Source organism: Panthera pardus, unplaced genomic scaffold, assembly GCF_024362965.1.
Source record: "Panthera pardus isolate Hobbes unplaced genomic scaffold, ASM2436296v1 HiC_scaffold_8, whole genome shotgun sequence".
Taxonomy (NCBI): domain Eukaryota; kingdom Metazoa; phylum Chordata; class Mammalia; order Carnivora; family Felidae; genus Panthera; species Panthera pardus.
The window spans coordinates 126113877-126136929 of NW_026527013.1; the positions used below are offsets into that span (position 1 = coordinate 126113877).

A 23053-nucleotide genomic window follows, 5' to 3' on the forward strand; every position below is an offset into this window, starting at 1 on the left:
TAAAAAAGATGTCACCTGCAGCCTTCTTCCCGCCCCGCCCCCCACCCCCACTGCATGTTTGCGTCGTCAGGGCCGGGGGTAGTCTGGATGTATACAGTGGTGACTGGGACTATCAGAGGGCAACTGCTACCAGGATAAGAGATTTATAAACAGCTTAGTAATGAAGACTCTTCTTTTACCACCTATCAGGAAAAAGCAGATATTCAAGCTGTTCTGTAGCAAAGATCCTGTTAAGAACCTAAGAATGCATGTTAGGCAAAATTTCAAAGGCAAATCAACAAAATGCTGTTTCAGTGAGTCATCAAGGTCACAGCTTCTTCCAAAGACATACAATCTGATGATGTATTTCCATCTCTGAATATAAAAAATCTTCCTTGCTATTAGGTTAACAAATGACTCCACTTCTCCAATCTATACAGAACATACTAAACTCTTAATCTTTAAAAAAAAGAAAACCTCACAATTTTAGGTATCTGTGAAAGGTTTGTGATTTGCTAAACACAAAACTGTGTCACCTAAGGAGAGGTAAGATTTAAAGGTGGCTTGCTTTTTCTTCCCCTTTTTATTTGAATGACTTGAGGTCTACCAAGATAAAGTACTACAACATTAGTACAATTAAACCTTAGCCTCAAGGAACCTTTTATAAGGCCTAAGGAAACCTTAGCCGCAAGGAAATGTTGCGTCAAGACATCCTGCTATCAGTGAAGCTGTCTGATTTCCAATTAAATTGCTTCCTACAAAAACGGAAAATAAACACATCTTGCTTTTAGAACATGACATGATTTTATGTATTATTCAAAAGCATGTGTTTTAATATAATGAATTACCTATTCCATTTACACAAGACCCTGTTTTCTGAGAACCACACTTAAAATTAAAAGTCTTTATGTTATGCCAGCCATTGGTCCCAGTACAACAGAGCTTATTATATTTAATAGATCTGGTAAAATGGAGGTGGTGGTGAACTGGCAACCCAAGGGATAAATGTGGCCCAGGAACAAGTTTTCCTTGGTCTGGACAGCCTTTGCTTAATTGAATTAGCAGTTAACATTTACTTGGAGATAAGCAATTTACATGTTTCTATGTCAGAATAAAGATACATTACAAAGTATAATGTAAAATTCACATGAATTTAAGATAAAACAGATTTGCTCCTGATTTCCTTGATTATTCTCTTTACATCTCTATTAGGTTATCTTCTTAGTAAAGTTTGAAAAGCATTCTCCTGAGCTGTCATACTGAATATACATTATAGAAAGAACTGTATTGAAATGGCTAACTTTTAGGTTTTTGTACTTGGAGAAACAAATTTCACTTATTTAGAAAATTAGTTTTGGGGCACCTGGGTGGCTCAGTCGGTTAAGCGTCCGACTTCGGCTCAGGTCACGATCTCACAGTCTGTGAGTTCGAGCCCCGCATCAGGCTCTGGGCTGATGGCTCAGAGCCTGGAGCCTGCTTCTGATTCTGTGTCTCCCTCTCTCTCTGCCCCTCCCCCATTCATGCTCTGTCTCTCTCTGTCTCAAAAATAAATAAAAAAGTTAAAAAATTAAAAAAAAAAAAGAAAATTAGTTTTAGCAAACCTAATTATTTGCCAATTATGTTGTATTAGAGCACTGTTATCTGAAGTAAAAGAATTTTCAGTTAACACAACTTGTGGAAACTGAACTTTTCTGTGATTAATACGCAATGTGAAAGAAGAACCAGAAGTTTTTACAAAATAAATGACACAACCGGATATATAATATGACACAAAACAGAATCTTGACTTAATTAGCCACAATATTTTTAGGTCTCAAATTGAGAGAGATCTGTGAGGTCCTAGAAAGAGTTCTAAATAATCATTTTCATTCTACACCATAATGTGCAAGGAAAACTTCAGAGACTGAGCCAATTTCTCTCCTACAAAGCAAGATTCCTACAAATCAATCCCAAATCAAAGAAAAAAATATACACATATTAATGTTTATTTCTGAGAAAGAGAGAGAGATAGAGAGACAGATGGAGAGACAGAATCTGAAGCAGGCTCCAGGCTCTCAACTGTCAGCACAGAGCCTGATGTGGGGCAAGATCATGACCTGAGCCGGAGTCAGATGCTTAACCAACTGAGCCACCCACACGTCCCCCAAATCAAGGAATATTTTTAAAAGAAGGCAATTCTCCAATTTCTTAGTTACATTTAAATGTCTGACAAACCTTTTATTTAACATAGTAATTCTTACAAACAGCTAAAATCCATTCTGCTATTGGTTGAAAGGGTTATATCTTAAGGTATCGTAAAGATTAACAAGTACACATCTATGGAGTACTTTGGCATACTACAATAGAAACATAAAGATGTTTTATTGTATGTTTTTGACATCTCAATATTTTGCAAACTTACCTGCACATTTCTTCCAGTAATTGCAAGCCTTTAACGTCTGTTCTTTATCCAGACTAACATTCCTTAATACTTACTTCCCTATCTTTCCCAAGTTCATCTTTTCCCCCAGAGGTTATGATACAAGATGTCTATAACCAAATCAGAGGTTCAAAAGCTTTCTTTCTTTATAAATCAATTCAGTGCTTTATTTTTACTTAGATGTTTGATTTTAAGCATTGCTTCTATCTCTACTTCATGCCACTGTTTGTGGCTTTTTTCTATTACTGCGTTTACTACTTACTACAGACCCTAGTGAATTACTCATGGCTGGTGTAGCACTGTCCTCAGCAGGAAAGCAAAGGTGGTGGCTGCCTTCATGAGAACTATTCCACAGAGAGAGAGCAGGGAATATCTTCCTATTTTAACTAATTCATATAAATGCTTCCTTCCATTAATATGGGTAACCAATAACTATACTTACAAATAGTTATTTTGAAATATATAAAGTCTTAGGAATAGCAAAACACTGGATACAGTATTTCAATTGTAGAAGGAATTTTTGAAAACTATTTTTTAATTTTTTAATTTATGGATTAAATTAATGTCTTTTATGTATTTATCTTGAGAGAGAGCAAGAGAGCAGGGGAGGGGCAGAAAGAGAGAGGGAGAGAGAGAATCCCAAGCAGGCTCTGTGCTATCAGTGCAGAGCCCCATGCAAGGCTCGGTCTCACAAACTGTGAGACCACGACCTGAGCCGAAATCAAGAATCAGATGCTTAACTGACTGAGCCACCAGGCACCCCTTACACTATTTTCCATTATTTTTTCATTTGAAGACACTTAAGTAATTTTATCTTAACACTTATCAATTCTGGATTATGTATACTCCACCTGAAGCAGAAAGGGAACAGATGAAATGCAACAGTTAGGACAATAGTAAAAGAGAAATAGTACAGAGCCTTACTGGAAGGGATGTTGCTGCTTTGTTCCCTGGCAGAGCCACAAGGGCAGGAAGAGAGAAATCAACACCTATAATGTTGTGGATGGATAGCCTGTCTGGGGAGCCCTTCCCAGTCTTCCTAAGGCATTCATTAACACTGTATTGAGTTGAGACTGAAGTCATAACTAAAAGAGGACGATGGGTGCCCTTACTGGGAGATACTTTTGTCTCACAGTTCTAAAAAAACCAGCAAAATCACTATTACATAAGTATATATCATAAAGAGGAAAAAATATCTTCAATGTCCTCATAATTAGCTTCTGCCAGAGGCATGGATCCTTGCCAGCAAAGTGAGAGGATCTTTCCATCTGGTGCCCTTTGGGTGCTGGGGGTGGCAAAGGGACAGCCAGGCTAAAACCATGCTGTGAAACAGTGGTGTGCTGGAGCCCCATCATTCTGGCTTGTGAGGACTGAATTTTTATTAATTTGCAAGCAGTTCATGTTACACTGCTTGAAACTGATCATGGTGGAAGTATTCATATTTACATCATGGACACTGAGAGCTGGTTTTCCAACATGCCATTGTGTGGAAGTCAGCAGCACTTGAAACAGACTCCTGGTTCTGCACCTTACTATATGTGACCTCAGGAAAGTTACTACACTTCTCTACGTCAATTTTTTCAACTGGTAAAACTGCAAGTATTGCACCTCATGTGAGGAACTAAAAATGATAACAGTTATAAAGTACTAAGCAATCAGAGTAACAAGCAAATATTAAGTAGTCTATCAATGCTAGTTATAATCTGTCACACATTGATGGTTCATGTGACTTTGTCCTTAAATTTCAAAGCAATTTTAATGGAGCAAGGGTCCTTAAATAAAAGGGCAATGTCAACAATTTCATAATAATACAAGTATATGGAGAACAAATGTTTTTGTTCGCTCTTCCCCTGCTACCCTCAAGGCAAAATTTCTAACTTAGCATACACTTAATTTACTTGGCCTTCTGTACAAATATCATACAACTAAAAAGTATTAGAAAGTATTACAATGCCAAAGAACCCCATGCTTATGGTAAATATTATATGAATATAGGGCCCAGGCTCAATGTGTGAATAGTAATGTAACACAATGGACCTTTACAAAGATATCAGAAAGCAGGCCTTACAACTGACCAGGAATCTCAAACTGACAGCAAATACAGCAGCCCAAACAGATGTTTTATTTGAATACAGAGTTTTTTCTTCTTCTTTTCTAAAATATGACTGTAAATAAATGCCTTTAAGAGATCAACTTAGGCCCACCAGTCCCCATTTCTTACATCTAGGAAAGTCTGAAGGAAACCAGAAGCAAGCTTCCAAGAGTCCTCTCCAAATGAAGTCACAAAGGATACAAGTAACTTCTCCAGCAACTGAGTTCTAAGAACAGGTAAAGAGTGGTCTACCAAGGAAACTTGTTACAGATCAGCACCCAAGGTTTTTATTGGGAACTAGTACAGAAGGACCCCTATGCCTACCACGTTCTAAAGTTCCAGACTGTCAAAAGGAAAAGAGGTGTCCAATATAAACACTGTTTGCACAACTCAGGCACAGCAGACTACTCTTACCATTTAAGGAAAGTTTTATTTCAGTCAACTGTTTACCAGTCAAGTTCTCAGACTAAGGCCAACCTTGCAAGCAGACCTTTCTAAGTCAGTGGTATCAGGCCTGCTATCAACTGCTTTTGCACACCTACCTTTAATTTTTCTTCCCTGACAGCCAGAGGAGCCTCGTCCCAAGGTCTTTACCTGATACCCCAAAGCCTTCTTTCTCTCATACAAAAGCAACCCATTTGCCAACCACTAATTATCCCCACTGCTCCAGTTTTATTAATGCATACGAAAATAATTCAACCGTTATCTTATCTAGCCAAACAAAAGTTGACTTATTTTCCCAATGTTATTAAATATCACTTTACTAATCAGAACCTCTAGTTAGCATGAGCTAGCCTGGATCTACACTGAGATAGGATTCCAGCCAGAGGTAGAAAACAAGTCACTTAAGTTGTCCATTGGCTTTATCATGTAAATATATAATTTCCATTTGACTTGCTGGAAATACTGAAAATAGTTCAAGGACTCTTATTACTACCCTGAAGACTCTTCTCATCTCTCACTTCCAATCTTACTCAACAAAGTGCACAGTGCAAAGCCAAATGGATTTGGTATCTAGGTTTCCCAGAGGCAGTCAGCCCCCAGGAAGTAGGACAAAAAGTGCACTGGCTGCCAGTTTTGCTGTATGAGGGCGCCACTGAAGAGCCACTTCTAAGCCACCGGTGAGGATGCACCTGACCCTTAACAGCTTTCAGCATTCTCTCACCCCAGATCCCTTCTTCAACTCCCAGGAAGCACTGCACTCCTTCCTGCAAAGGTCCAGAGCCACACAAAACAGATATTCTCAGTTTCTGTCAAGTTTAAAAATACTCAAGGGTTGGGAAGCTGGGGGCCACCATGGCTGTCAGCAAGAGGGTGAGCAGGGTTCAGCAGGCTCCACCTGGAATTATATTCAAGTCCAATAGCCCATGCTAGACCCCATGAACCACCTCACGGACCTGTCTCCTGGGGGACTTAATGCTTAGATCACAAAAACCTGCATCCTGGAACTCCTGGACATTGATGGGACAATCAACTGAGAATGACCAGAGCTTGAGCACTGCTTTGGTTCCATTCTGATAGACTTATCTTGTGCATGGGAAGTTTAGCACTGTTCTGCCAATGTGTGCACTGGAGAGGACCATGGTCACTCCAACAACAGTGCAGACTGCCTTCCATTGAAGGATTCAGAACCTGACTATCTGCTAGGGGTCGACAAGGCCTTGAGGGTGGAGGCCAGAGACCATCAGGTGACTTGGCTATCCTGGTCCCCTTGTGTAGCATGTTTCTGAAACCCAAGACTAGCTCTGAAGCTGTGTTTTTGCTTCACAGCTGGGGGCGGGGAAGGATGTATGACATCATGTCATAATCCACTCAGATACTAAATAGAAATTTAAGCAAATTTTATGGAGGCCTTGTTCTAATGAATCCCTTTTATTCAATTAAAGTGGTTTAAACAGTACACTAGGCATGTGTTGACAGCATTCTCCCAAAGGGTGGCCTTTGAAGTACAGCCAGTAGGATTGCTGGTGCTATTTACTCGAGCAACCCAAGTATAGGTTTATCTCCTTAAGCCGGAATTGGGTTAAAATAAAGACTGTAAAGCCACAGGCCAAGCAGTGTCAGTTCTCAATCTGTGGAGCAGCTGATCTTCCTGTCTTCCAGGGAAATGAGAGAACACTCATTTTGATCCAATGGTGGGAAATCTCTTTCCCAATTGGTAGGGTTTAGGGTAGGACACCAAATTAAAGAATATTGGTAGGTAAATCTCAGCCATCTCTTTCAGCACTAATGGGGAAAAAAGCAAATAGCATTTTCATAATTATAAATTTTAAATGAGTGAAATCCCTATTCAGTCGATTGCAATGTCCGAAATAAAAATCACAAAATGACTGCCAAAACAGGAATAAAGACAATAGTTGCCCTTATTAGTATTTAGTACAATCTCAGCACTTCTAAATAAAAAGTGCCCATTAAAAATCTAAAGAAGCAGTTGAAAAGGTTTCTTCTAATAAAGGAAAATAAATAGCAAAACTAAAATTATTATAATCCTAAAATAAGCTTTACATAATGGCTTCAAAAGGCTTGTCAGATTCTGTCATTTATTACAACAAAAATCTGCTGGCCACAAGTCCAAGGAACTGTATTATAGCAAAAATGCTAAAATAGGGCACACCCCACAGGCAAATGGAACCACGCAGTTTCACCAAGCCTACAAACAGATTTTCAATCACTCACAAAGCCAAGTTGAACCTCATGTATTATAAAAGCGTGCAGAAAGTTAATTTAACCAAAGGTAGTCTGCCTTTATCATCTCAACACTATGCCTTTCAGATAAACATCAGCCAATTTCTCCTCAAAAATTTAAGGATTTCAAAGTTTTTTAAGCCTCATAATACACAAAACTATGTGCCACGTGTCTAAATGGAGCAATATCGAAAGTGTTGCTCATATCCTTCACATCATGATCTTCTAACCTTGAAAATAATTGTTAAAACTCCACTATTTTCTTCTTTAAATGAGTGCTGAAATATTTATTTGACAATGATTAACAATGACAACAAAGCATTAAGAAGTTCATGGGCAAGTATCAAGTCTAGCTCTCCAAAATGCCTATGGAGCCTAAAAAAGATGGGAGTGTAATAGCATAGGGGAACCAAAGACTGTATGATCTACCTAAGGCCCTCAAAATCAAATGGAAAATGCAAACACAGTGTGAGCTGCATAACACTGGTCTCTGGGTTGGCTAATGGCCTACATGTCTGTAACTCCCAAATGAAAGCCTAGAACCAGAATCTTAAGCTTTTTCCAAATATAGCTGCTTCCTGCCACAAACTCTATCTAACAGATTCTTCATAGATTCTGACTAGTGCATAGTAGTTTACATATAGGCTATGGCACTCACCTGGAGATTTCCTATCACATATTTACATGTACTGAATGGGAGTTAACTATAACATATAAATAACTGGAATGTTTTTTAAAGCCTTTTTTTCTTTTTTTTTCTTTTTATAAGACTATAAATAATTGCTTTAGTTACGTAAAAATGAAATACCACTACTGAAGTAGCGTTTTACCTGTTTAAGAAATCGGTCAGATGCATTGCTGTGTTTGGCCAACACACTTGGCAGAGATGGATTTGCATATTCAAACTGAGGATTGTAGGTATAGTCAGACTTGAAAAATCTCAGTTTTTCTTTCTCTAAGTTGGTGGGCTTTATAGCAGTCAGTATACAAAATTTCTTCCCAGAAAAGTCATCTCCCTTTTCAAAACTTCTAGACAGCTGAGGCTGTGGCTTTGGCTTTGGCAGAGTGGAGAAATGGCGTCGCTTTACCTTGTTTTTGGGTTTAGGCGGCAGTACTATGCTGCTCCCTGTAACAGAGATATCATGTGTAAACTTTATAGGACTCGACACTGAACTAGTGACAAAGACACCAGGCTGCCTTTCTAGGCAGTACCAAGTACCACTGCTCATCACAGGCACTGGGGCTTTCATCTTGCGAAGATCTTTACTACGAGAAGAACTAGGAGATTTGCTGGGCTTTCTACATCTTTTGGAGTAGGTGGAGGAAGGCTGTTTTTGTGAATGATGCTTTTTCTCCTCTTTGCTCTGTAGCAGAACATTGTAACTACTGGTTCCAGTTGTGAAAATGTCCTTTAGTATCCCAGTAGATAAATGTGAAATGCTTCTTTTGCTGTCAGTGATCAATGACTCTTCTGCATTTAGAACAGACTTCTTAGCAAGTTCTTGCTCAGGCCAGTGAAGCTTTTCTGTGTTAATAAACAAAATCAAAACAAAAGAAATAACAAAGATACCAGATGAAGCAAATTGCTTATTATACAAAAAGTACTCTGAAGGTTCTGCAAACCTTATAATTTTGCAACGATCTTTAGAAAAGACATTTTAAATATTAAATATATTACCAAGCTTTGGTCATGCTAGACATTGTCACTTCTATATAAGCATATATATGCTAAATTTTAAAAATTCTCAGCTTGAAGCCATTAAGATGATCAAAGTTTAATATCAATGTGAGATAATACACATAAGTAATCTGAATATTCAACTCTACCAATAACTATAATTTCACAGTAAGGATATAATTTTCAATAGTAAATAACAATATCAAAGCAAGACCCAAGGCATTTAAAAGCCAATACAATCTTGAAATTAGATGTTGTAAATAAATATAGCTATCAGGAAAAGAAGGACAACACTGCCTTATTTATCTCAGAAACAATTTTTAAAATTAAATAAATGATATGTGTATGTTAAAGCATGTTTTCATAATGTGACTCAATTGTTTGATTTTCTTAATTCTAGGCTACAAGTTAAAAGAAAATTAAGGTTTTTTTCCTTGCCAAATCTGAAAAAAAACTGTAACTGTTATTACCTAGACATAAGAATATCAAATGGTAAATTAAGGAGAGGTCAGTTTTGCCTTTAGATTTCACAGTGCTTTAAAGAGGTACAAACCACCCGATATACTGACGCTCATGCTCTGCTTTAAAACTGTGTTGACCTGCATTGTTTCATTCCACAAATACATGGAATACTACTAACTAGGTACTATGAGAAACATACGTTATGAGAAACATCTTTATGAATCTACTGCCTCTGCCTTCAACCAGCTTCCAATCTGGCTCTGAAGGCAAGGCAAGCCTATGAAGATTTGAATAGTAATACAAGACAGTATAAGTTTAAAAGCAAAAAGCAGAAAATACAGAGTTCAGAGAAGGAAGAAAGTAATGTGAAGAGAAACATGAGATTTCGGCTAGACCCTTAAGAACTTTCAGATTCAATTCTAAATTGACGAAGTGTCTGAATTTGTCTTAAATCCTACTTATTAGAATTAGATTCCAGCCCAAGTCCTATCTACAAATATGACCTCTGGCCAAGTATGCTTCTAAACCTTAAGTCTTTCAAATGACATATGATTCTCTCAATTCTCTTTTCCAAGTCTCATGGACCCTTATGCCTCTAGCCCCAACCTTTGGCTCCTACTACGGAAGCAACTTCAATGCTAGCCAACTTGAACAGCTGCCTGCCTTGCTAAGAAACAATTTATTTCAATTTTTTAAAAACTTTATCCACGTACATCTGTCATTCACTCATTCAAGGTTTGACATTCAGGGATCCTTTCTACAATGAGTAGTAATACATAATAATAACAATAATGGCAGATACCATTTGTTGACACATTTATGTGAGTTTGGGATTTCACAGAAAACTATACATGTTGTATCACTTAATCCTCAGAAATGTTAAATCATTTGTTCAATGTTATATTACAATAAAGTAATAAACAGCAAAATGATTTGAGAGTGGGTGTAGGTAATTAGAGTTCAGGCTTGTTATTATGTATATAACATATAACATTCATTCAATTATCAACAGCTATTCAATATTGTCAGCTATAAGCACAGCACTGTGCCTTTTCTTTCTCTGTACAGAACATGTACAGAGACATGGCAATCTGAATCACTGATGTACTAAGATAGGTACCAGAACCGTGTTTTATTCATCTCTTCCTTTCCAACATCTGGCATGGATCTGGTAGACATTGTTAGTGCACGCTGTATAAATGAATGAACGAATGAATGGCACGACCCTAAACAGGTCATCTCCAACCATTCTAGATAAACAGATATTTGTAGTTCTGGGACCATTCTACAGTTCTATGAAGTCACTGCAGAAGTGGAAATATAACAGGGAAACCAGTGGTTCTCAACCAGAGGCAATTTTGCTCCCCAGGGGGCATATGGCAGTGTCTGGAGACATTTTGGTTGTCACAACAAGGGAGTGGTGCTACTGGCATCTTCTGGGTAGAGGCCAAGAATGATGCTAAATATCCTTCAATGCATCGCACAGCCTCCTACAACAAAAATATCCATTCTAAAATAGTGCTGTGGTAGAGAAACCCTGCCCTAAATGTAAGTTTTTAAAGCTTAGAAGTCATAGAGTTTAGGGTAAAGATTTGGTAAAATACCAGGTCAAAAACAGGTAATAATCCAAATACGTAAGGTAATAGTCCCTCTAGTTAACATTTTCTAGGCCAATATGTGAAATTTGAATTCTGGTGTCTTAAAGACAAAAGCAAAAATATGCAGAGGCTAAATGTCTATTCTATGCACAAGATGAGAAGTAGGAGCTAGATACAGGGTCATGTTGAAGGTTGATTACACAAAGAAGCCATTCAATAAATGGAAAAAAACAGCCAAAAATAAACAGAACAAACACAACTTTCATTACAGGCAGGTAGGTCTCAGTCCCTCAGGGGTTTCAGACTTAAATGTTGCCAACCGATAGTCCAAACTGGGCAGGCTTGGCAAACATAGGCTAAGGAACACCAGAGCACAGGCTGTAGCCCAAATGCCCATGAACAATGTCAGTTTCCCTAAAAAGACATCACAAGTTTATGAGACAAGAGGTGATTAGGAAAGGAAGAATGAAATGGACACTAAAAGAAAAGAAAAAAAGAGAAAAAAACCTGCAATAAGAATAAGGGTATCACAAACAGAAAAGTCAGGTGAGAAGTAGGCACAGCCAGGAAGGTAAAGGGAGGTAATCAGGTTCTTTTTTCTTTTGGTCTTCATAATAAAAGGGGAGAAAGTTACATCAAATTAAAATCAGTGAATAAAACTATTCTAAATAATTCCCAATTTTGATGGTTTATTACAAGTGTGTTGTGTTGAATATATTTGTTTAAAAATGAATTCAGTTTAAAAATGCTTTCTTTGGTTCCTAAAACATAATAGCTATACGACTACAGAGCTGAACTCAGAGTTCTTTTGTTTTGTCATAAGGCATCAGTGATCACTAAATACAGAATTTTGTGGGGGCGCCTGCGTGGCTCAGTCGGTTGAGCATCCCACTTCAGCTCAGGTCATGATCTCAAGGTTCAAGCCCTGCATCGGGCTCTGTGCTGACAGCTCGGAGCCTGGAGCCTGCTTTGGATTCTGTGTCCCCTCCCCCCCCCCCCCACCCCCACCCCTGCTTGTGCTGTTTTTCAACAGAGAACAATGAATAAACATTAAAAAAAATTTTTTTAAATAAATTCAGAATTTTGTTCCACCTCAAACAATCTATCACTTCAGGATTCTTAACGAAAGTCCTAAACCATCTGCCAAAAACACTCAATGGGAGGTGACAGAGTGTGTAGGACAGAACCCTTTCCACCAGGAGTTGTAGCATTTCGGTTCACTTGCTAATTATCTACCTGAGAGGATTAGCCCCAGTACTTTTTAAGCTCCATCTGCTGATGAGTAGGGTTTGGGAGTGCCAATAGTGTATTTAATAAAACGCCAATCATGCCAAATGCTGATATCCCATGAAGTTCATAAAAGTGGGGGTGATCAAATAACTCATGATGAATATAAATTAAGTCCTCAGAATCACACTGATCTTATTTGAGTTGTATTAAAGTGTACTACTATGAGAGACCCTAAAGTACTGTTTTTTTAATTTTAAATATTATTGCTTACTTAAAAAATTACTTTTACACATGCATAAAAACATCATAAAAGGCCAGTAAGATTTCATCTTCTCCTTCTTTTCCCTGAAAAATTAAACTTTTTTTTTCAATATATCAAGTTTATTGTCAAATTGGTTTCCATGCAACACCCAGTGCTCATCCCAAAAGGTGCCCTCCTCAATACCCATCACCCACCCTCCCCTCCCTCCCACCCCCCATCAACCCTCAGTTTGTTCTCAGTTTTTAAGAGTCTCTTGTGCTTTGGCTCTCTTCCACTCTAACCTCTTTTTTTTTCCTTCCCCTCCCCCATGGGTTTCTGTTAAGTTTCTCAGGATCCACATAAGAGTGAAACCATATGGTATCTGTCTTTCTCTGTATGGCTTATTTCACTTAGCATAACACTCTCCAGTTCCATCCATGTTGCTACAAAGGGCCATTATTTCATTCTTTCTCATTGCCATGTAGTACTCCGTTGTGTATATAAACCACAATTTCTTTATTCACTCATCAGTTGATGGACATTTAGGCTCTTTCCATAATTTGGCTTTGTTGAAAGTGCTGCTATAAACATTGGGGTACAAGTGCCCCTATGCATCAGTACTCCTGTATCTCTTGGGTAAATTCCTAGCAGTGCTATTGCTGGGTCATAGGGTAGGTCTATTTTTAATGAAAAATTAAACTTTAAAAATAGTTTTTAATGTTTACTTATTTTTGAGAGAGAGAGAGAGAGAGACAGACAGACAGACAGACAGACAGTGTGTGAGCAGGGGAGGGGCCGAGAGAGAGGGAGACAGAGAATCTGAAGCAGGCTCCAGGCTCTAAGCTGTCAGCACAGGGTCCGAGGCAGGGCTTGAACTCACAGACCGTTGAGATCATGACCTGAGCCGAAGTCAGCCACCTAACCCACTGAGCCACCCAGGCACCCCTGAAAAATCAAACTTTTAAAAAGCATACACAGGCTTCTTTGGGGGAAGTGTACTCATTTTCCCTCAGAAAATGAGGCAATCAGTCCTACTTTCTCATATTAAAAGTCACTATGTAATGTGACATTTTAGCCATCAGCAATCTTCTTCACTAGAACTTTAGAGTAAACAAAAATAATTTGTTGCTCAAAGAAATCATTCATACCAACCTGATTACCCATATTGAGGGGGGAAAAAAGGAAATAATAATACATTAAAATTGATACTCAGTATATTCACCTACTTGTGAATATACTGAAATTACCAACACAATGAAAGCTTAATTTGTTTCTAGAACAGGTGAAAAGGATACCAGGATTCCTGGCTTCCATCCTCAGCTCTTTCAATCACCTCTCTGTAATATTAGCCTAATCATTAAGCCCATCAGTGCCTCATGTTCCTCATCTAAAGGAAAGAGAGAGGGACTCACTAAACTTTGTTTTTCATGACTGTGAAGAGGTGAGGTTTCACAGTAATTATGAGATTCCCCAGCTGAAAGGAAGATTAGATCACCAGAAACAATGGCTGGTGGAAAATACCATTCAACGAATTTTGACTCAGAAAATGGCAATTTCATACAGTTCACTAGAATTTATGAAACCTAAGAATATGGGATAATCTTACATAATAAGACAATAGATTGATTACAAACAGAAGAAAAGGCAAAAAAAAAACAATATAGTCCCCAAACAAGATAAACACTTTATCAAGTAGTTGTTCATCACTTAAATGATATAATATCAAGAATAGGAAAAAATGAATAAATTATGGTAACCTGTATAACAGAACACTACATTGCAATGAAAAAGCAGCTAAGGGTGCAAGCAACAATACAGTGCATCTCACAGGCAATACTGTGCAAATGAAGCCAGATCAAAAGAGTACATACAGTATAATTCCATTTTTACATAGTTCAGAAACAGACAAATCTAATTTATGGTGTTAGAAGTCAGAATAGTGGTTACCACTGAGGGATGGGTTATAACCTAGGAAGAGGCTATCTTCTTCTGGGCAGTGGTTACATATACACAAATTTATTGGGTTACACACTTAAGACTTGTGCACTTTACTGAATGTAAGTTACACCTTAATCTTTTTGCGGGGAGGGGGAAAGAGATACAGGGAGAGACAGAATGCCAAGAAGGCTCTCTGCTGCCAGCGCAGAGCCCGACGCAGAGCTCAAACTCACGAACTGTGAGGTCATGACCTGAGCAGAGATCAAGAGTTGGACGCTCAACCAACTGATCCACCCAGGAGCCCCACACCTTAATCTTTTAAGATATGTGAAAACATCAGTATCTTTGAAGACATACTTATTGCCCAATTTTCCTTATAACAGATAATCTACTATTTTTAACATCTCTGAATTCAACAGAACCCCATATAGTTTCTCAACTGTAAGTTAAAAAAGGAGATGAAAAGGCACTGCTCATGTCATTCAGGAACTGAGAAAATTGACTTTACTTCAGGATTCCCAAAAATGTCACAATCCCAGTAAGGAGTACTTCAGTGTTACTCAACTAGTAACAATGATTCTTTATAATGTGATGCTGTTGTTCTTTGGTCAGGAATTGTGTGTTATTATTTTAGTTAGAAATATGCAGGGTATTCTATAATGCCAGAAAATGGTGGTTGTGGTAAAAGAAACCGTTTTAAAAACCATCTGAAACAACAGTGAATGTGCTAGAAAACAAAGTTCCCCATGGTTTTCCCCTTAGGATGAAGACAAAACTCCTGACCGTGGCATATGATGTCACTTACCGTCAGGTCACCCTGCCTCTCTTGCCTCCTTGCACAATGTCGCCCTTACTCAGTCCACTCTAGCTTCCTTTCATTCTGTCAATCCCTCACACTCACCAGCCTCTCTTCAGACACAACACCTCTTCATACACTGTCCCCTATGTTTGGAGAGTGCTTCTTCCCATCAGACTAATTCCCACTCATCCTTTAGTTCAAATACCACTTGTTCCGGAAACCTCCCCTGGAAGGTTCTTTGAAGCACCTGTCACAGTTGTAGTTTTACATTTGTTTGTATGAAGGACTCCTCCAATACTGAAATTGTAAGTCCCATTATGGCAAACATCTGTGTTTGTTTTTGCTCATTCACTGACTTGCTCATGAAAGGATGGCCTGAGAGGTAACCAGTATTTGAGAGGAAAGGAAAGGATACCGGATTTGAATGCCTGAAGGTTGAGGGGAAAAAAATCATACCAGGATCACATGAAAAAAATGAAACAACCAGTGATGTGGAAGACAAGTTTTAAAAAAAAAAATTTTTTTTTTAACGTTTATTTATTTTTGAGACACAGAGAGAGAGCACGAACAGGGGAGGGTCAGAGAAAGAGGGAGACACAGAATCCGAAACAGGCTCCAGGCTCTGAGCTGTCAGCACAGAGCCTGACACGGGGCTCAAACCCACGGACTGCGAGATCATGACCTGAGCCGAAGTTGGGACGCTTAACCGACTGAGCCACCCAGGCACCCCTGTGGAAGACAAGTTTTAATGGCAGATGCCTAATGCTATAGGACAAACAGGAGCTACGCGCCTAAGTGTATCCATATCAGATGGCCAAACACTGGCCTTAAGAAAACTTTTGTCTCCAGTATTTTTAAACACTCACTTTTGTTAGAAAGGAGCTTCATTTCCAGATGACTCAATCACTTCTTTTATACCATACAAAATATGGGCAGTAGGAAATCATATATTAACATACTCTTATAAGGCTTCTTACAGTTTCCTGTCACTCACTGAATGGGCTAGATGTCTTCTACTTTGAAAACAATTTTATAGTCAAGTGAAATACAATCTTTCCAGGCAAAAATTATTTACAGATTTGCCTGTGATAATAGCTTAAAAAATATCTTGACTCAACTATCAGATAATGCACCACTGATGTTAAATGAGATCTTCATGTTGAACTCTGTGGCTTAAATCAACATATAGTCACTGTAATAGTGTTCTGCCTTTCCTAGTGGTTGAAAACATGGGCTTTGGAATGAAGCTTCTCCAGTTTGAATCTTGGCTGCTTATTAGTTGTGACCTTGACCAAGTGAACTTCTTTGTGCTGTAGTTTCCATTTCTGCAAATGGGATAATAATACACATTTCACAGTATTCGTGTGAAGATTGAAAATGGTAATATCTATGAAGTACTAAGAACAGTGCCAACCTGTAGTAAGCAGCCTGTGTTAACTATCGGTATTGTTATTAAATTCAATATTATATTCAGCTCCTACAGAAATACTCCATGGAATAATGTAAATGGGAAAATATTTAGAATCATTAAATTTGGATTTCCAAGGTAAATTTAACAGTAATTACTTCTATATTCTAGAATCGACATTTTAGTGGCTTTAGTATAATAAACTATCTTTAAAAAGCTGTAAGTAGGCAAAAAAAAAACCCGTTTTCTGATTTGATTCCATTTCAAACAGCATACACAGCTTTCTTATTTTGTTCCTCCAGTCGGCAGCTCTATCAGAATGTTATATTTAATTATATTAAGTCATGACTAATAAGTCAAAAGTGAGATATCATATAGGAAGCGATTTCAGAAATATTTAAGTAATTGCTTCCATCCTGAGATTAAAAACCACCAGAAGAAGATGGCTTCTTAGGTATCAACAAGTACTGAGAGGGCAGCAAGGGAAAAGGGGGTCATGTTTTCAGCTACATTCTCTTCATAAAGTTTCTAGTTGTCCCAGTTGGGCTTTCTGGTATGTTAGTGAAAATGTTTGCATTAGGGTTCTGGAACTATTGTTTTAACTAGTCAAGTACCATATAAAAACTATTTTGAGAGGCACCTGAGTAACTCAGTTAAGCGTCAGATTTTGGCTCAGGTCATGATCTTGCAATTTGTGAGTTCGAGCCCTGCGTTGAGCTCTGCACTGGTGGTGTGCAGCCTGCTTGGGATTCTCTCTCTCCCTCTCTCTCTCTCCCGCCCCCTTCCCCACTTGTGCACTCTCTCTCTCTCAAAATAAATAAGCTTTAAAAAAATTAAAAAAAAAACTATTTTGAAAAATAACCCGATCAATTATTTCTAAAGGGGCTGTAAATTTGATGCTCTACTTCTCAAATGGCTGTTTTAATTCTTACTGAACTATAGAAATTCACTGCAGAACAATCTATCTCAGGGTATGCAACATGTACAGTTGGATTGATTTCTGCCACTAAATCACAGAAAGGGAGTTGAGGCAAGAGGAATCAGTCTACTATTTCTTAAAGTATCTCTCCTCAAACTTCCAACTCTGCACAGTGAAAAGCAGGAGATCCACTTAGTTGGATCTAAGTGGTATTCTGACTGAATACCCACTTTCTAATACTAATATCATAATGGTATTCTCTCTCTACAATGATTGTTTTGCTTTGGGGAAATTATCATAATTGATATTATTTCTCAATCAGTATCTAATAACCCTCACTTTGACAAAATCAAACTGTATTTTTCTGCAAGGCAGTGATTTTCAATGGGAAAGGGGGGGGGGGGTAATTTTGCCCTCCAGGGAACACTTGACAATGTCTGATGGCATTTTTGGTTGTCACAACTGGGTGTGTGGGCGAGGGAGGGTATCTAGTACCTGCTCCCAAAAAGAAGGTATGGTATTTTTAAGTAACTTTCAAATTTTTCACTGTATTTTAAGGTGAAAAAATAGTATCTGCATCAAATTACATTTAAAAAACTAATGCCAATTTAAGTTGCTTCCTGTAACTCTTACGCTTCCTGTCAACACAAATAACAATGAGATAAAGTACAAAATCAGCTCCATATTTTATAACATGAATCATGAAATAAAACAGCATAAAATTAAGACCACAAGTATTTTCACTGGAAAAGAATTCAGTTTTAGAATTTAAAAACTAGTCTAAACTCTAAAACTTTAGAATTTAAAAATAGTCTGTTTGGTACTGCAGTGCCTGAAACTAAAAAATTCTGGCCTTGACACTAGTTTGCAGATTAAGCATTTCCCTTTACTGTTGTTCGTCATGATACTGGACTACCAAAAACCCTGTCTGGCAGAAATGTTACAGAGAATTAAAGGCAGAATAATGTCCTAGGGAACTCTTCTAATACGTAAGCTAATATTTAAATGATTAACATCAATACCTATTTTTTAAATAATATAAAAGGCAAGTAAATTTTCTGACCTGGGGTCTGAACACCCATTTCTTCTGCTTAGAATCATACATACCATAAAGTGACCTATTAATAGTATTAACCCAAAACGTTCTGACTTAAAAATAAAAGCACAGGGAAAAAAAAAAAAAAACAGAGAGAAATAAACACTGTATAAATACTCATATACTGGAATGTGTTCTTTTGCTTAGCTCTGATTTTTCTGAACATTCTAGAAAATTAGATGCCAGTACAGTATAATACCTAACTACATAGCTAATATGCTTTGAAATGGCTTATTTACAGCGCACATTTGTAGGATGAGTAATCTGTCGATTATGATTCACTTCCCTAGATTCCATGGCACGTGCTTACTGATAATAAGCGACAAAAGGAAAAGGGACCGTTTTTCTGTCTTCCCTCCGCGAATTTTCCCGAGCACCTCCTGCGCGCCACGCACTTGTTCCGGGCGCCGGGTTGAGCGCCCCGGCCGCGCGCGGAGCCCACTCAAGCCGTTTCCTCGGCCTCCGGGGCGACTGGGGCCCCGAGTCGCCTCCCACCCGTCGCCAGGAGCCGGGAGGACAGTGTCCGCCCCCGCCAGCACAGGGGCCAGCCCTTCCGGGCACTCACCCGTCACGCGAATGGACTCCAGCATCGTCCCGCCGAGGCCGCGGGCGGCTGGCTGGCTCCAGGGGCGCGGGGGGCGAGGGCCGGCGAGAACCGGCCGGACTGCCTCTAGCCTCGGGCCGGGACCTCAGAGGAGGGGTCGCGGCGGCAGGCTGCTCTCCACGTCCTGGGGCAGGATAAAGCGGACAAGGACGGACGAAGACGTGCGCACCAGGCTGTGAGAAGCGCTCCCTGCAGACCGCAGGTGCTGGAAGGTACACACAGCGGCTCTACAAGGGGCAGCTGCGCTAAGAACCCACCGCCGTGACGTTGCCGCTCCCCCGTTGCTAGGAAACGCTCCGCGCCGCGGCGTACGCTGCGCTTCACAGAGCTTGCCCGCCACTTGGGGCGCTGGCGCAACGGCGGCCGAGTTCGCAAGAAGAAAGAGGAGGGAAGGAAACTACAACCCCCGGCGAGCACTGCGCAGGCCCGTGGCCCCGGAGATTTGTGGGCTAAGCCCCAGGACAGACTTGGTTCTTCGGCTGCTGGTGTACGTGCATTTTGTCTGATTATTCTTGTAGACAAGACGTTTGTGCCCTGTTCAAGAGGGCTTAATGCTGCGGTAGCTTCACAACTGAGAGGCGGTGTAATATGACAGCCCAGCTGTGTATTGCAAAGCCAGTCTTCTCCGCCCTTTAGTTAAAAGGTTCGTTAAAGCTAAAACAACTTTAGATTGAACGGTGTTCAGTACTGATTTGCGGAAGCTCAAATACATTTCCAAGTTGAATATCCAAGAATAATGTCCTTAATACTAAAAATACAAATTTTAATTTATGATTGTGCAATTGATACGGCTGGATGTTGTCCTTCGCTTTGTTATTCCTTGGGAAATGTAGAGAGTACACCATTGAACATTTTTTGAGAGCCTGATGTGTGCAAGGTTCTGACGCAGGCCTGGAGGACATAAGGTAAATGACATAGGTCTCACAGAGCTTACAGTCTAGGAGGAGCTCATAGGATAGTGTTGGCACTTTCAAATTTCTGAGCCACATTTTCTCTTCACCCTTTCTCAAGGTTGAGACAGGACACAAGTAGCTGACATGTGTTTTCAAACCCAGGAACAAAAGAAAAGTTATGTTAACATCATAATCTAGAAATAACAGAGAACGTGTGAGAATTTGTATCTTTTTTAGCAATTAGGAGTGAACAGTGGACATTTGAACTATCACAAGTAGTAGATAACCTCACATTATATTGTCTGAAAATCCTGTGAATACTATCTTCAAAATATATCTGGAATCCAGTCATTTCTCATTATAACCCCTGCCACCATTCTGGTTCAAGCCACCACCATCTCTTGTTGGATTATAGCCATAACTATAAATGATCTCAGTTATTTCCACCCTTGCCCTCTTCAGTGGCCAGTGTGGTCCCGTTAAAAAGTCAGATGTCACTACTCTGTGCAAAACACTTCAATGGCTTCCTTTCTTTCCTATGAGGTCCTTTATGACCTAGCCTTCCGTCATCTCTTTGATCTCATGTCCCACCACACTCCGTCTTGGTCTTGTCCAGACATGCTGACCTCCTTGATATTTCTCAACTATGCCAAACACTCTTTCACCTCAAGACTTATGTAACTTGGGATTTCCCCTGCCTGAAATGCTCTTTCCCCAAACAGCCAAAGGACTAGCTCCTTCACCTCCTTCAGGACTTAATCCAAATGTCACTTCTCGGTGAGGCCTTTCCTGGCCACTCAATTTAAAATCCCACTTCCTTCTCAGATTTTCTACCGTACTTCTCTGCTATATTTTTTTCCCTTTAGTACCAAACACTAACTTATTGCATAGTTTACTGATTTATCTCCATTGTCTGTCTCCACCCCTAGAATAAAATTTCCATAAATACAGTGATTTTTGCTACCTCACTGCTATATTCCTGGCATCTAGAATAGTACCTGGTACACAATAGATACTCAATAAATATCTGTGAATCAATGAATAAGTAGATAATAGAAAGTATGTATTTTCAATGATAACTCAAAGAAAATAGAATGATATAAAACAGGCATCTGGATAAAGAATACATTTTCAGGGGTGCCTGGGTGGGTCAGTTGGTTAAGTGACTGACTCTTGATTTTGGCTCAGGTCAAGATTTCACAGGTTGTTAGACCAAGCCCCACATTGGGTTCTATGCTGACAGTGCAGAGCCTACTTGGGATTCTTTCTCTCCCTCTCTCTGTGCCTCTACCCCCCACCCCTCGCCCCCCAAAATAACTAAACATTAAAAAAAAAAAAGAATGAATCTTCAGTTTAAAGCACTTGAAACAGTTTTGAGCAATGACTCCTTGCATTCACAAGGGCAGTTATTCTTTCAACATATGTCCCAAGGAAAAAGCCTATAAATGAACCTTAAAAACCTGAATTCCTTATGTACCTAAAACTCTGACACATGTTTTCCAAGTTTGCTATAAAATGTATCTATTAAAGTCACTGCAATTTAAGAACTAATTTCTCAGAAACATAAAGACTCCTAAAAGATGTTTCCAAGTCACATATTCAGCATCTACGTAAAGAATTTACTCTGAATGCTTTTACTAAAGCATGCTTAATCATATTGTCCATATCCATTATATTTTGAAGAAATCAAGATATGTTATTTTATTCATTCTACAGGTATTTATTTATACATGAAGCATTGAGCTTAGTGCTTTTAGACTACATTATAAAACATGATACTTATCCTCAAGAAACTTACTGACTAGTTAGGAAAGGGTTTACACACACACACACACACACACACACACACACACACACACACACAAACTAAAGTTAGAAAAGGATGTACACTAAATGTATACCTCCCTCTTCAACATTCCATTGAACTTAAGCATTCCCCAAATAAACAATTTGATGATGCTCCTGTAGTTCGCACACCTAGAACATTATTTCATTCTTTACTTTTAAAATTATTTTTATGTTCACCCTACCAATATTTTCTTGTGGGTAATTTTGATTTCTAAATACTTTTAGTGATAACTGTTATTAAAGGTGCATATCAATTTAATCAAACCATTCTGAAAAGATATTCTTTGTGTACCATTAGGCATTGAAGTCCTCTTGCTAACAAATTTGTGAATACAAAGAGTTTATCTAATTTCTTACAAAACTAGTACTGTTATCAGCTCCTTTTACCATTCCTGCCTATGCAATTATTCATCCTCATCAAGCTTTGTGCATCTGCTTTGTTAATTATTGATTTGTGCTATGCCTGCTTAGTATTTCCATTGGGTACAGCATCTGCAGCTGTCCACTTGGCTGCTTTTGAGTCAGCATTGTTTTTACATATCCGACAGAACAATGAACAATTCCATCTTTCTGAGAAACTTTCTTTATATCCGTTTCTATATAAACCGTTAATATTGAGACAAAAGGATTGATGTGATTATCAGTTACTACTCCATTTTCAAAGCACTGACCGCAAAATAAAGTTAATAATTTATTAAAACTGCCTTTAATAACTTATATTTAAGGATACACTTCCCCTCTTTATAAAGTTTGACTAAACTAAGGTTTTCCAATGTTAGCCAAGGATGTCATTGTAGTTATCCTACCATAACATTATTCTTCATTTTACGTTTATAGTCATTTTTACATACACTACCAATATTATATTGTGGATCATTTTGATCACTATCTTTAATGATGACTTCCATTCAGGTCTTAGATATGAAAATGATGGAAAAATAGCAATTTTGATAGAAATATTATTCTTTTGTGTGTGCTAAGATTTTTGTTATGGAAAAAGCTTATATTTTTCTTATTTAATAGTAACTTTTATTTAACTCAAATGTTAATCTGTATATCCATGTACATGCTACAGAGTAAACTATTCATAGTCGATGGAGTTACTGAATAAAAAAAGTCAGCCAAAATATCTCTGTAATAAGAGAGGATCATTTTTGTTTTGGT

At 38.6% G+C, this 23053-nt stretch overlaps 1 protein-coding gene across 3 annotated transcripts in view; it reads right to left on the minus strand.

The window, feature by feature from the left end:
* Positions 1-23053, minus strand: part of MATCAP2 (microtubule associated tyrosine carboxypeptidase 2) — a 74662-nt gene that overhangs the window by 39486 nt on the left and 12123 nt on the right. Inside the window, exons 1-2 of one of the 3 annotated variants that reach the window (XM_053897481.1) lie at positions 19110-19893; positions 8006-8700 (exon numbers count right to left, since the gene is read on the minus strand). In XM_053897481.1, the coding sequence (XP_053753456.1) occupies positions 8006-8700; positions 19110-19134 (720 nt within the window). In that variant the 5' untranslated portion in view covers positions 19135-19893. Of the gene's footprint in view, positions 1-8005; positions 8701-19109; positions 19894-23053 lie in introns of those variants that run through there. The other 2 variants (XM_053897482.1, XM_019418133.2) reach the window with 2 other exon arrangements.